Source organism: Triticum urartu, chromosome 7A (assembly GCF_056163025.1).
Source record: "Triticum urartu cultivar PI428250 chromosome 7A, HENAU_Tu73, whole genome shotgun sequence".
Classification (NCBI taxonomy): Eukaryota; Viridiplantae; Streptophyta; class Magnoliopsida; order Poales; family Poaceae; genus Triticum; species Triticum urartu.
The window spans coordinates 107480187-107492669 of record NC_141879.1 but is presented as its reverse complement, the minus strand read 5'-3'; the positions used below and the strand labels follow the sequence as shown (position 1 = coordinate 107492669).

The following is a 12483-nucleotide window of genomic DNA, read 5'->3' as shown; positions in this document are numbered from 1 at the left end:
TGAGTATATTTGGAGGCCGGTGGCAATTATTTGCATTGGCAAAATAAGAAATGATTTTTTTTCAAAGAAAGACACAATGTCAAGGTCAACTTAAAATAGTTTGGGATGTTCCTCATAGGATCATAAGAATTAATTATCTTAACTATAGTTCAATCTACTTTAGTATGGACCGACAAACTATAAATGAGCCAAATTAATTAGCAAAAGTAGGACTGCACACAAGAGGGCTATAAATACACTATCTTACTCCCCAGTCTCCATCCCCAAGCTATAACTCATCTTCATAGTTCATACTCCTCATAATTCTATAGCGTTCAACTACCCACTTTCTCATGGATCCAATAGTCAACCAGGGGTGGACCTCTTCCGAGGTAGAGGAGGCATGCTCACTCATTGCTATGCTCAACACCAACAAAATCATGTACGACAGTAATGATGACAAGAACAAGAAGCACAACTACATCGTGAATTCTCTCCATGCATTGTTCCCTTCAAAGACCATGAAACAGGTAACAGATCTTTATATTGATCTCGCCGTGGAAATGCATATGACCCAGTGGAGGGAGGGGACCCATGTTACTAGTGGTAGCCCGCAAAACATTTTCACCTTTTGTGACCCTTTCAACGGTAACTATGAGCTACCGATGGAGGAGAATGGTGCTAGCAGCACACACGGTATCTACACCATGGGCGACCATGCGAATGAAAACTTCGGTGTACGAGAGGAGGCAACAATCATGGACAATAATGGATTGTCCTTTGGTTGTCCTATGGAGAATACGGGGATCACGGTGACGGGTGAGGCACCGCTGATGGCAGACAATAACAAGATGGAGGTGTTGGAGAACAATATTTCCATAGACCAACCAGTTGTTGCCGCACATCAATGGGGTTTTTGGACCGACGAGGAACACAGGTTCGTCCATGGTTGTATGCTCTCCTTTGTCATGTAGTTTTAATTGTTGTTTGTTTTCAGTGAACATATACCAATTAAGAATGTTGTGCATATTTATTATGTGAGATCAGTAGCTTATGTTGGTGATGATATTGTACTTTACTAAATGTACACTGGACACTGTCAATTTCCATTTACAGCATGGGCGGCCTTGTTAATGAAAACTTTGAGGCACAAGAGGATGAGGATACAACCATGGATGATAATGGATTTTCATTTCGTTGCGGACTGGAGGATACAAGAATCCGGAAGACGGAGGAGGCTCCGATGATGGTAGACAAGAACAAGATGGTGGTCTTGGAGAACAATACTTCCGTTGATCGACCAGTTGTTGCCACACATCAACGAAAGTTTTGGACCAAAGAGGAACACAAGTTAGTCGATACCTATATTCTTCCTTGTCATGTAGTTTTAGTTGTTCTTTATTTAAAATCAACATATGATAATTAAGCTCTGCGAATTAATTCTATGAGGCAGGTATGTTAAATTGATATTGCACTTTACTAAATGTATATCTGGACGTTTACAGTTTACATTTTTAATAAATACTAATCCCTGCAAATTAGATATTGATGAACTTTCTTTCTTACTTTACTTTTTGGCTTAAATTTTTTATGTGATTGGACCTTGATTAAAAATTAGAAAGGCAGTAAAATAGGCCATTAAATTCCGATATGGTACGTCTTGTCGCAATCAAACAGATCAATAACCTGTAATGATTGTCGTTTCACTACAGAAAAATAGAGGTATGATAATTTTGAATTTGTAATATGTTTTGGTTGTCTACAAAATGTTCGTTCACTTATGGATTTCTGATATACATATATTCTATCCAGTACCCATAAATAAACAAAAGTAAGCATGCGTTGTTGTAGTGGTTCGAACCTGTCAAATTGGTAGTTTGCTTCAATCTATATTAGTTGCTTCAGTAAAACAACTGCACAATTCATCTTTCAGTAAACAATTTAACCTAACAATTCTTTTGAACATTATGTTCACAGGTCATTTCTTTATGGGCTGGAAGTCTATGGCCGTGGCGACTGGAAAAACATATCCAAGCACTTCGTCACCACTAAGACCCCTGTCCAAGTTTCAAGCCATGCACAAAAGTTTTTCAAGAGAATACAGAAAAAGGCATCGTCAGGGACAAAGCGTTACAGCATCAATGATGTCAGGCTCCATGACAATGAGCTATTGGCAGCAAATAATAATTCTGTCACCCGGCAAGCCCTTTCTTTCACCGGCCTCAACAATGACCCAAGCTTTAAGTTGCAGGCTCCGACGAGCTCGTTAACAGTCATGAACAACCAAGCTCAGTGCTCCCCTTCCATATATAATCAACAAGTGGGTCATCAGCCAATGTGGAGTGAGCAACAGATGATGGGTTCTGTTGCAGCTGTTATGGACGGGGTAGGAAACTATGTGCCAGATGGCCAACAAGGGTCAGCTTATTTTTATCTTGGCAATGTATGAACAAGATGTAGTAGATCGTAGGCTTGGGCCATGTTTGGAATACTAGCCAGGCATGTGTCCATGAATAAACGGACTGTCCTCCTAAAGATGGCAACAAGACATTATGGCCGGCATGTGTGTTTAATAAGTGAATAAATAGTTCTGTTTCCATATATAAAAAGTATTTCACCTTCGATAGTCTCATCATCTTAATAGTGTTTCTCATGCTAAAAAAAGTGTTTGCCATCTCCCTTATTTTGTAAGACTATATATTGTTGTATTGCCATATGAAAGCGTACATGATGTCTCAATATGTGGCCCTGACTGTTGTATCATAATTTGCCTACATTACGAGGTTGTAATCACCCCATGAAAAAGCACAGGAATCTTAGCAAAAAATTAAAAATTGGTTGACTAAATCAAATAAGATTCAGTTGCTGAATTACTTGAAAATCAGACCTTCTACACGATAGTCAGATCCTACTATACTAACATTAGTTTATCTAAAGCATGCATGATGGCTCTTCCCGTTTTTCGTCCAAGAGACCCTAGTAATTAATATTGTGTGGTGTTGCTACGTTGCGGCAACGTAATGCCAATATAAAAATATGATGATAGAGTTGATATAAATTAAAATTAAGGATATCATATTTCACCGTCACTATAGTTCGCAGTTCGTCACTAGGGAGTCAAACAGAGAAACCAATCAGTTATAAAAACCTTACCCTCACCATCATTTTAAATCCCAACACTCTCCATAATATTATATTTGTGTCTCTGAGAATGGAGGATGAGGAGATCAGGGGCACGATTGGCATTTTTTGAGGTATTTTCATGTTACTTCTTCTTTTAGAGACCTAGGTTGGGACGTAGGCTTGGAAGATTATATATGAAATGGCAGAGACGGCCAAAAGAAGAAATTAGTAGATGAACATTTATCGGACTGGGTCATTTCATAAAGAAACATTGGATAGTGTTTTTCTTTCCTTAATTTGGCTACAGGAATTGATCCAGTCCCCCTGAAGTTCATTTGCACCATTGTAGATTGGACCGTTGGCTCATATCTATCGTATTTTCTCCCATTAACATGAGGATTTATGGAGAGTCTGTAATCAGTATACAAATAGATGGAGACATGGAAGGACATATTGGAAGTACGGACAGTTGAGAAGAAAGAGTAGGAGGCTGAGATGGCGAAGTGGGAGATGCCGCTAGTCCAGGATAATGAGGTGGAGGTGCTATTGAAGGGATTCGGTCATCCATCAGCAATTCCACAAAAACGGGTGCTTCAGGCCAAGGAAGAAAGACGCACTCAATCATTTGTTATGTCCTTGTCGTTTTCCCTAATTAGGTCTATTTCTTGGACTTTGCACTGTTTTTATGCGTGCAAGTTGCTTCTGTCATGTATAGTGCTTCAGAAAGTGTTTCGATATGAATTAATAGATATAGATTTACAGGTTTAGTTTTTATTTCTTTCTTACTGAACTATAGACTTGTTGTTGTCTACTGTTATCTACTAATTTCAGTTACTTCTTTTAAAAAGTGCCTCCTAGAGAGGTTGGGCGATGGGAGCTACTCGATCTTGATTAATGCATTGCTTTGGTCTCATCATTGTGATGTTGGTCGTTATGGGTGGAATCTCAACTCACCGGCCCTGGTCTATGCCGGTGGGAAGTTGAAATTCCCCATACCGCATCATGCCATGCCCTCTTCAGAGTCGCTCAAACGCTTAATCTTACCTCTAAAAGGGGAAAACTTGTATGCTAAAGAGAACATCTATAACGGCGCCTCCTTCCTTAATGTCAAGGCCTCAGGTGAAAGGGAGTTCACCAGTCACACGGGAAAGAGGCCGACACGTCCACCATTCAGAGATCAAGATTAGGAGGCTCAAGGCGTTCGCAACCAGGAGACCAAGAAAGGAAGGCGTCCAATAGACACATGACCGGGTATAAATACCCATGTGCTGGAACCAGAAGGGGCACCTTCTACTTCGACGGCCAAGACAACAGAAGTAAAGCCCTAGTTTAGACCTATATTAGATCCAATCTTAGACATAATAGAGCCTCTGTTGAAATTATAAAGCCCCTGATCCAGGCATAAAGGGCACAGTTCCTTGAACTAAGACTGATTCAGATGAACGCAGGTGAATAGCTTTCACATGTCAAAATGAGCTTGGGAAAGCTCATTCTAGATATAATAGTGCCGGATCTCGTGGACAAAAAATGCATCTGTACTTTGTGATGTTGTACGCAGAACATGCATGTGAACAACCCAACTTGAATATTGACGTGCATACTCAATCAAGTGAATCTCAATCAACCATAGCACAAACGTCCTCAGACAACTGTGTGGAGATCACTGAATTCAGTAGCAGTGGTCGGCCATGTATTAGCTACTCTATATAACTTTATTTGTATGTACTCAATTCCACATAAGAAAATTCTATTTCTGACATAATTTATCTTATGAGCTAAAAGAAAATAAATTTGGAAAAATTAATGTTAAAGGAAAGGAAAGCCCACGGGTACTTTGAGCCTGATGACACGGATGCTGTCCATGAGCTCCTGCATTTCTTCGAGTCACTCAATGCGGAGAGCCCAGCTGCACCTACACCGTTAAATATGAACCATTGTTACTTCAGTGTATGTCCAAGCGCGCAGTCTGAACTTAAACATCAGAAATAGACTTCTGAAATCACAAGTTTGTAACTGAATATTGCACAAGGAAACTATCCTGCCATGTATATTCAACACCTGATTGATCTCAACAACGCCCAATTGGATCTCTAATTTTGCCAGCTAAGGATAATTAGCAAAGAAGTTGGAATTAAATCTTACCGGACTCAACTGAACCGCTATGACTTCAGAATGGACCATGAAATCGGTATGAGCAGTAATACTAAGATTCGGCTCCTAGCAGGTTCGAACCTCATCTTACTATTGTTGAACTGAACTCCAAGATCTCAAACAATTCCACAGGAAAATACAAGAAGGGGGGCAGGTAAAAGCAGACCTACCATTGGAGGACGAGACCGAGACGGTGAGGCCGCACCGCCCGCTCGCGCACCTCCCCCAGAGAACAGGGGCGCTGAGGACGGCGGCGCGGCAGTGGAGGAAGCCGGCCGTCGGCACGATCTTTCCCAAATCCAAGCTCGTGGTCGCGCTGCTGCTGCTGCTTCCGTTTTCTTGCGGCCTCTCTGCTTAACGTGTCTGAACGTCGCATCGATCTGCACCATAGGAATTCAATGGGCCTTGCAGTTCCAAAACGTCTATACTGGGCCGCACACTGTTAATCGTTTTTTTCCTTAAATATTGTTTTTATTAAATCATGAAACTATAAGCATGATCCCAGAAATTCCGGGAGCAACTAGTTAACGAGCGCTCCTTCGGGAGCCTCGTAACGATGAGCGCCACTTGGCGCGCTCTCAGCCGCCCGCCCCGTGTCGCGCTCTGGGCGCTTCCTTCAGATTTTGTTTTTTTATTTTTCCGCACACGTTTTCGGCTTTCTAAACGGTTTTTCCCGATTTTTTGACGTTTCGGTTTTCCACCCGTCTTCCTTAGTTTTTGAGTCAAAAAAAATTCAAATGAATTTTTTTTGTGTGAAAAAATGCGTTTTTTCTTTCACGAGAGTCACGGTTTTGCTTCCACGAAAGGCACGATTGTGCTTTTGCGAAAGTCACGACCGTGCCTCATGGAAACAGGAAAAAACACGTTTTTTGTTGTTTTCCTTACACGAGAGGCACGGTTTTGCTTCCGCGAGAGGCACGGTTGTACTTTCGCGAGAGTCACAGCCGTGCCTATCGGAAACGAAAAAAAACGCGTTTTCTATTTTTTTTATTCCGTGAGAGGCACGGTTTTGCTTCTGCGAGAGGCACGGATGTTCTTTCGTGAGAGTCACGACCGTGCCTCTCAGAAACGAAAAAAACGTGTTTTCTGTTTTTTTCTTCCACGAGAGACACAATTTTGCTTCCGCGACAGGCACGGTTGTGTTTTCGCGAGTCACGGACGTGCCTCTCAGAAACGAAAAAAACATGTTTTCTGTTTTTTTCTTTCACGAGAGGCACAGTTTTGCTTCCGCGAGAGGCGTGGTTGTGCTTTCGCGAGAGTCACGGCCGTGCCTCTCGGAAACGAAAAAAAACGCGTTTTATGTTTTTTTCCTTCCGTGAGAGGCATGGTTTTGCTTCCGCAAGAGGCACGGTTGTGCTTTCGCGAGAGGCAGGGGCGTGCCTCTTTCGGAAAGGGGGAAAACCCGTGCTCCCGGGTCGGTTTTTTCATACGTTTTTTTTTGTGAAAAAAAAGTTCATCAAAATCTATCAACATGGGATCTAGTTTTGAAGACCTCGACGCGAGGAAACCAACAGTGAAACGGTTCAAGATTTGGACGCATGGTTTAAGAGATAAAACGTTTAAAACGTTTCGAATAAACGGATCTACGAAAAAAATAAAACTCCCAGGTTGCGTCAAGTGGCGCACATACAGCGTGCCACTTGTCGCAACCTAGGAAGGTGGGTGTGATATTTGTAACGAGTACTCCTCAACTAGAGATTTCGAGAAATTCCACTTCTAACACCCTGTGGCTGCCGCCAGGAACAAAATGGGTGACCCACGGGGACGATGTTGCTATCTGTAACAAAAACACAACTTTTAGTTGCCACAGAAAGGAAGTTCTTGGTGAAAGTTCAATGACAGTTCTGAGAGTGACTCCACCTAGGACTTGTCTTGAAAAATGGCCTCAATTTAGCGAGCGAACTTCTACCGACACTTTTGAATCAATGAAATATCTAATTATCTATGTATGTTTCAAAGTGAAATGGTTCGGTTGTCCCGGAACGAAAAACGGATCCAAACTGTTGAAACTGGTTTTGTTCTGTGAGTATGAATAACCCCATGTGGCTCATTAGTACCAGAGGATAATCTTTGGAAGTACCATGCTTAGAGAAACTTACATAAAGGAATGGCTAGGGAGTGGATTTTCGAGGCCTTTGGCTTAGGATTTGTCCATGGAGTTCAAACCAATGTACTTCCTCTGAAACGCTCTTATATTTGTTTACAGAGGGAGTACTTTTCTTGTGCCACTCTTCATAATATGGTTGCATATTCGATGTGAACCTTTAATTCACTAAAAGCCTAGAATATATATGTTAAGAACAAGATGTTGTCGGGCCCGTGGTACTGGGATACCTAGGCCCATCAACCTACGGCCTAGAGCGCGGCGCATATTGATGGCCCGCCAGCAAGTTTCACGAGCAAGACTCCTCGCGAGGCCCCTGCCTCGCGAGGCCCCCGTCGACAGGCATCCCGAGTGAGTCACGCAGCCCCACTGAGAGCCTCGCGAGGCGGCCGCCCAAGACAACCTCCCGAGGCCCCGTTCGAAGGCGGGCAGGTCAAGGGCTTCTCAGCCCGGTTGCGCGGTCCCGTGCCCAGCACCTGGGTGACGTGTGCAGCGATGAAGGACAGCAGGCGCCGCGCCAGCCGGCGCAGACGTGGAGCATTTCCTCTTTCGTGCTAAGGGAACAAGGCCAGCCACCAGTTCCCAAAGCAATCCCCATGTAACGCCCGGATAATTATGCTACAGTAATTCCATGCCAATGATGCCACGTCACCGCAATTGTTGTTGTTAACCTTGCGATGATTCAATCACGTTTGAATTCAAAATTCTAAATTAAGTCAAGAGGCAAAAGTAAATAAAAGAAAAGAAGAAAACAAGCACACAAAAAACAAGGGGAGAGGCCTCCGCTGTCGGTGTCAAAACCGGCGGATCTCGGGTAGGGGGTCCCGAACTGTGCGTCTAAGGTCGATGGTAACAGGAGACAGGGGACATGATGTTTACCCAGATAAGGGCCCTCTCTATGGAGGTAATACCCTACTTCCTGCTTGATTGATCTTGATGAATATGAGTATTACAAGAGTTGATCTACCATGAGATCGTAATGACTAAACCCTAGAAGTCTAGTCTGGCTATGATTATGAGGATTCGGCCTATCTACGGACCTAGCCCTCTGGTTTATATATACACGGGAGGGATCTAGGGTTACACAAGGTTGGTTATAGAGAAAGGAATCTTCATAGTTGGTTGCCAAGCTTGCCTTCCACGCAAGGAGAGTCCTATCCGGACACGGGTGGAGTCTTCGGTCTTTGTATCCTTATGGCCCATCAGTCCGGCACATATTCGATAGATTGGACACCCGAGGACCCCTTAGTCCAGGACTCCCTCAGTAGCCCCTGAACCAGGCTTCAATGACGATGTGTCTGGCGCACAGATTGTCTTCAGCATTGCAAGGCGGGTTCTACTTTCCGAATACTCTAGGATATTCTTTGGATGAAACGAAGGTGTCCAGATCTGCAACACAAGTACCACACACAACCGCAAGGAATATAGTATTTCACGAGTCCCATCTGCTAACAACTTTTGGCAAGATGACATCACATCTGTTCGGTCACTATATCGAACCGTTTTTGTCCGCCGTTCCGCGCTTCGAGATGCGGTTTCCATTGGCATGTCTTGTCAAAGTAGAGATCGTGTCCCCTTATTGCAGGATTTTCATCAATGCGGGCGTGGGTAACCCAACCGTGCCTTTTACACAGCCCTTGGGATCAGGTGAGTTTTAGGGCGAGTGGGGAGGCATTCGATATTCACTGCCTTTATAAGGGGATAAGGATTCCCCCTTCTTCTCCCACGCCCTATCTCTTCCTCTGCCCTTCCACTCTTGAGCTCCAGCGCCCAACTTCCCATTTTCTTCCCAGTCAAGCTAGCACTCAACCATGTCCGGATTCGGAGGTCAAGGCAAGTGGATGGTCTCCTCCGTCAAGGAGAAGGACATTACTGAGCTTCGGGTGGCCGGGTACTTGGCGAAGGAAATCGCCCACCGTCTTCCAGCCCAGGGGCAAGTCGTCCCCACACCGAAGCCCAATGAGAGGGTGGTATTCATCCATCATTTCCTCCGCGGGCTAGGGGTTTCCACTCCACCCTTTCGTCCGTGGGCTGATGTACTATTACGGGATAAACTTCCATGATCTATCCCCAGAATCTTTCCTCAACATCTCAGCGTTCATCGTCATGTGTGAGGCCTTTCTCCGCATTCAACCCCACTTCGGGCTGTGGCTCAAGGTCTTCAACGTGAAACCGAAGGTGGTGGATGGCCAGTACGCAGAGTGCGGAGGTGCCATGGTGAGTAAGCTGACCAATGTCTCCTGGCCAAAAGGCACTTTCGTGGAGACTGTCAAGGAATGGCAGAAAAGATGGTTCTACATCACAGAACCCCGCGGCACAAACTGGGCCGCAGCTGCCAAATTTAACTCTGGCGCTCCCATGTGACTCACCTCTTGGGTCGAGAAGAGCTTGAACTAGTGTTCGCCAGATGAGCTGATAGCGCTGCAAACGCGCGTTCAAAGCATGGTGGACAAGGATGTCAAACTTGTCGATATAATCCAGGTGATGCTAGTTCGCCGGATTCTCCCGTGCCAAAGCCGAAGCCTCCCTCTATGGGAGTTCAATCCAAAGAAGCGCCATACCCTGAAGAGGCTCTTCGAAACCACTCACGAAGACACCTGGAAGTTGCTCTTCAAGGGCAACGAGACACCGCCGGCCACAGATTCGGACCCCGGGCACGACATTAACCACCTCGCCAACGAGGTATGCTAATTTTAACGCATCCCCTACTTGCTTGTTTCAAGGATGATATCTAAGCTTTTATTATCATTGCTTATTCAGGATTGGATGGAGAGGGCGAAGCGGATCCGGTGTCCGGCTCCGCTGCCTGAAGAACCACTCATCTCGCGTTTAGCAAAGATGCTGGTGCCGGCGCCCTATACGGCACCGGCGAAGAAGGCCACGGGGAAGGCCAAGGGAGTCCGGAGTGGCCCCCATCGCAAAGGCGCTTCGGACGCGACGTCCGAAGACAAGACCCGCTCCTCCGTCGCCGAAGACGACGGCGATGAGGAGGAGGAGGAGAGCGATTCTCCCCTTGATGGGGGGGAGGAAGAAGAGGGCGGCCTCCACAATTCTGAAGGCGGAGGCGCCCAAGAAGGGGAAAGGCCCGCTCGTGGGCAGCTCCGCATGGGACGTCGACAGCAGTCTGGTGCGACGCCCCCGCACTAAGCCTCGGGCCGCATCGTAAGCGCTAAGACTCATACATGCCCATAAATCTAACCTCTCCTCTTTGTTGTATTGACATGATTAATTATGCTATTGCAGTCCGGCCCACGACAGCTCCCAGTGATCCTCATCAAGAGGCTCGTTGGACTCAAAGGAGATGGCCAGCGAGACATCGTCAGTCGCTTACTCTCCCAAGGCCAAGGGAGATGTTGAGGTGCTATCCCGAAGGACCTTCCCAGGCTAGGGAGAGGTTCGGGAGGCCTTCAAGGCGGCGCTGGAGGGTGATACCTCGGCCACCGGACACATGGGGGAACAAGCCCCCATGGAGACTGACGGTGGGGGCCGTGCTCAATTCAGCCCCCCTCTGAGCACGGATCCGGAGACCCATACGACCACGGAGTCCGACAAGCAGCCTCGAGAGAAGGAAGCACACCCGTCCCACCGGCGACCTCTGTCCAACCAGAGGCGTCGGATAATCTATTGGAAGCGCTACGAGGCGCTTCCATTGTGGAAGAACACCGTATCCTTATGGGTATGGTGATTGAGAAGGTTCAGTCCGTTAAGAGCGGACTGACCGAAGCCTGCAGCGGTCTGCTGACAAGTTTTGAGGCAAGTAGCATTAACCGAGAAAATCTCAGTATAGACAGTAGCCCCTGAGACACTGTCCGGTGCTCGGAAAGAGAAGCCGGATAGATGATCAATGAAATTTCGTAGGAAACTAACTAAAATGTGTCTGATGTGAATAAATAGGCTTCGCTGCTAGCCGTGACCTCTCACACTGCCGAAGTCTCTGGACTAAAGTAGAGATTGGAGCGGGCCGAGGAGGAACTCGGCCAAGCGAGGAAGCAACTGGAAGACCAGCAAGGTATGCAATGGCTCGCTATATATTTGGAAAGAGTAAATGATGTATACTGACCATAGTGTCATTATATGTGTAGGGGAGACGACCGAGGTTGAGGCCCTAAAAAAGGCCCTGGCCAAAGCCGAGGGGAAAGCTGTCAAGGAGCAGGCCGCTCGCAAGAAGCTGAAGGCCCGGCTGAACGAGGTCCAGCAAGAGCTCCAGGAAGCGGTGAAGAAGTACGAGACCCTAGAGGACGATGTTTCGGCTCGAGAGACCGAACTCTCCAAGGCTCATCAAAGAGCGGAAGCGGCCCTGGTTGAAGCCTAGGGTGCCCTCCAGGAGATCCAAGAGGCCAGGAAGATCACGGCGGGTAAGGCGTTTAGTATGCAAAGCAAGTATGTGAAGAAGAAGTATTTCTTACTAACCCGGATTCAGAGTTCTCCAGGAGCCTTCGCCGATCTGCCATGCAGTGTGTTCGACACCGCGGAGTTCTTCCGAGCCAAAGAAGGGAGCTCCACAGAGAAATTGTTCTGGTCGAAGTATCTTGCGCCAGAGCATCCCGCACCCTTCACCGATTAGCTGAAACAGCTGGTGGAGCTGCATAGGGTGGCCGAACTAGCCATGAAGGATTTGATAATCTGGCTGTGGCCAGCCGAAGCTATGCCCGGCAGCTACTTCGGGCTTGTGAAGCGGCTGGTGAACGCATGTCCTTGGCTGGACGCCGTCAAGAGATCAGCCTGTATTAAAGGTGCGCGTATGGCCTTCGCCCGCTGCAAGATGTTGTGGGCGAAGATGGACGCCGTCGAGCTGACCAAGGGGCCGCGAGAGGGCAAGGAGCACCGCACACCCAAGCGCTATTTTGCAGATGTCCTAGAGGGGTCTCGCATTGTAGCAACGTAGTATGGGTAAGACATTATTTTCGAATGGATACATTCAATGTTGTCTTTGCCTTGTATGATGAAACAAAACTTTTATGTTATATAATACTTTAAAAAATTTCTCCTCCTATGCGGCCGTTTTATGTGAAATCTGAGAGTTGGCCAGTCGTCGGCTTCTGCCCCCACGTAGGAAATACGGGGGTGTTCGGGATGTAATCTAAACACTCTTGATCCAATTGTTTGGTCCTTGAAGGAGGTGTTTA

At 46.3% G+C, this 12483-nt stretch overlaps 1 protein-coding gene across 1 annotated transcript; it reads left to right on the top strand.

Moving 5' to 3' along the window:
• The first annotated feature begins 269 nt into the window (after window positions 1-269).
• On the top strand, window positions 270-2950 carry LOC125524715 (uncharacterized). The gene is made up of 3 exons (XM_048689755.2): window positions 270-916; window positions 1096-1329; window positions 1957-2950. Exons 1-3 carry the CDS (start codon window positions 333-335, stop codon window positions 2426-2428), a joined length of 1290 nt encoding a protein of 429 aa, XP_048545712.2. The 5' UTR covers window positions 270-332; the 3' UTR covers window positions 2429-2950.
• Window positions 2951-12483: the final 9533 nt, after the last annotated feature.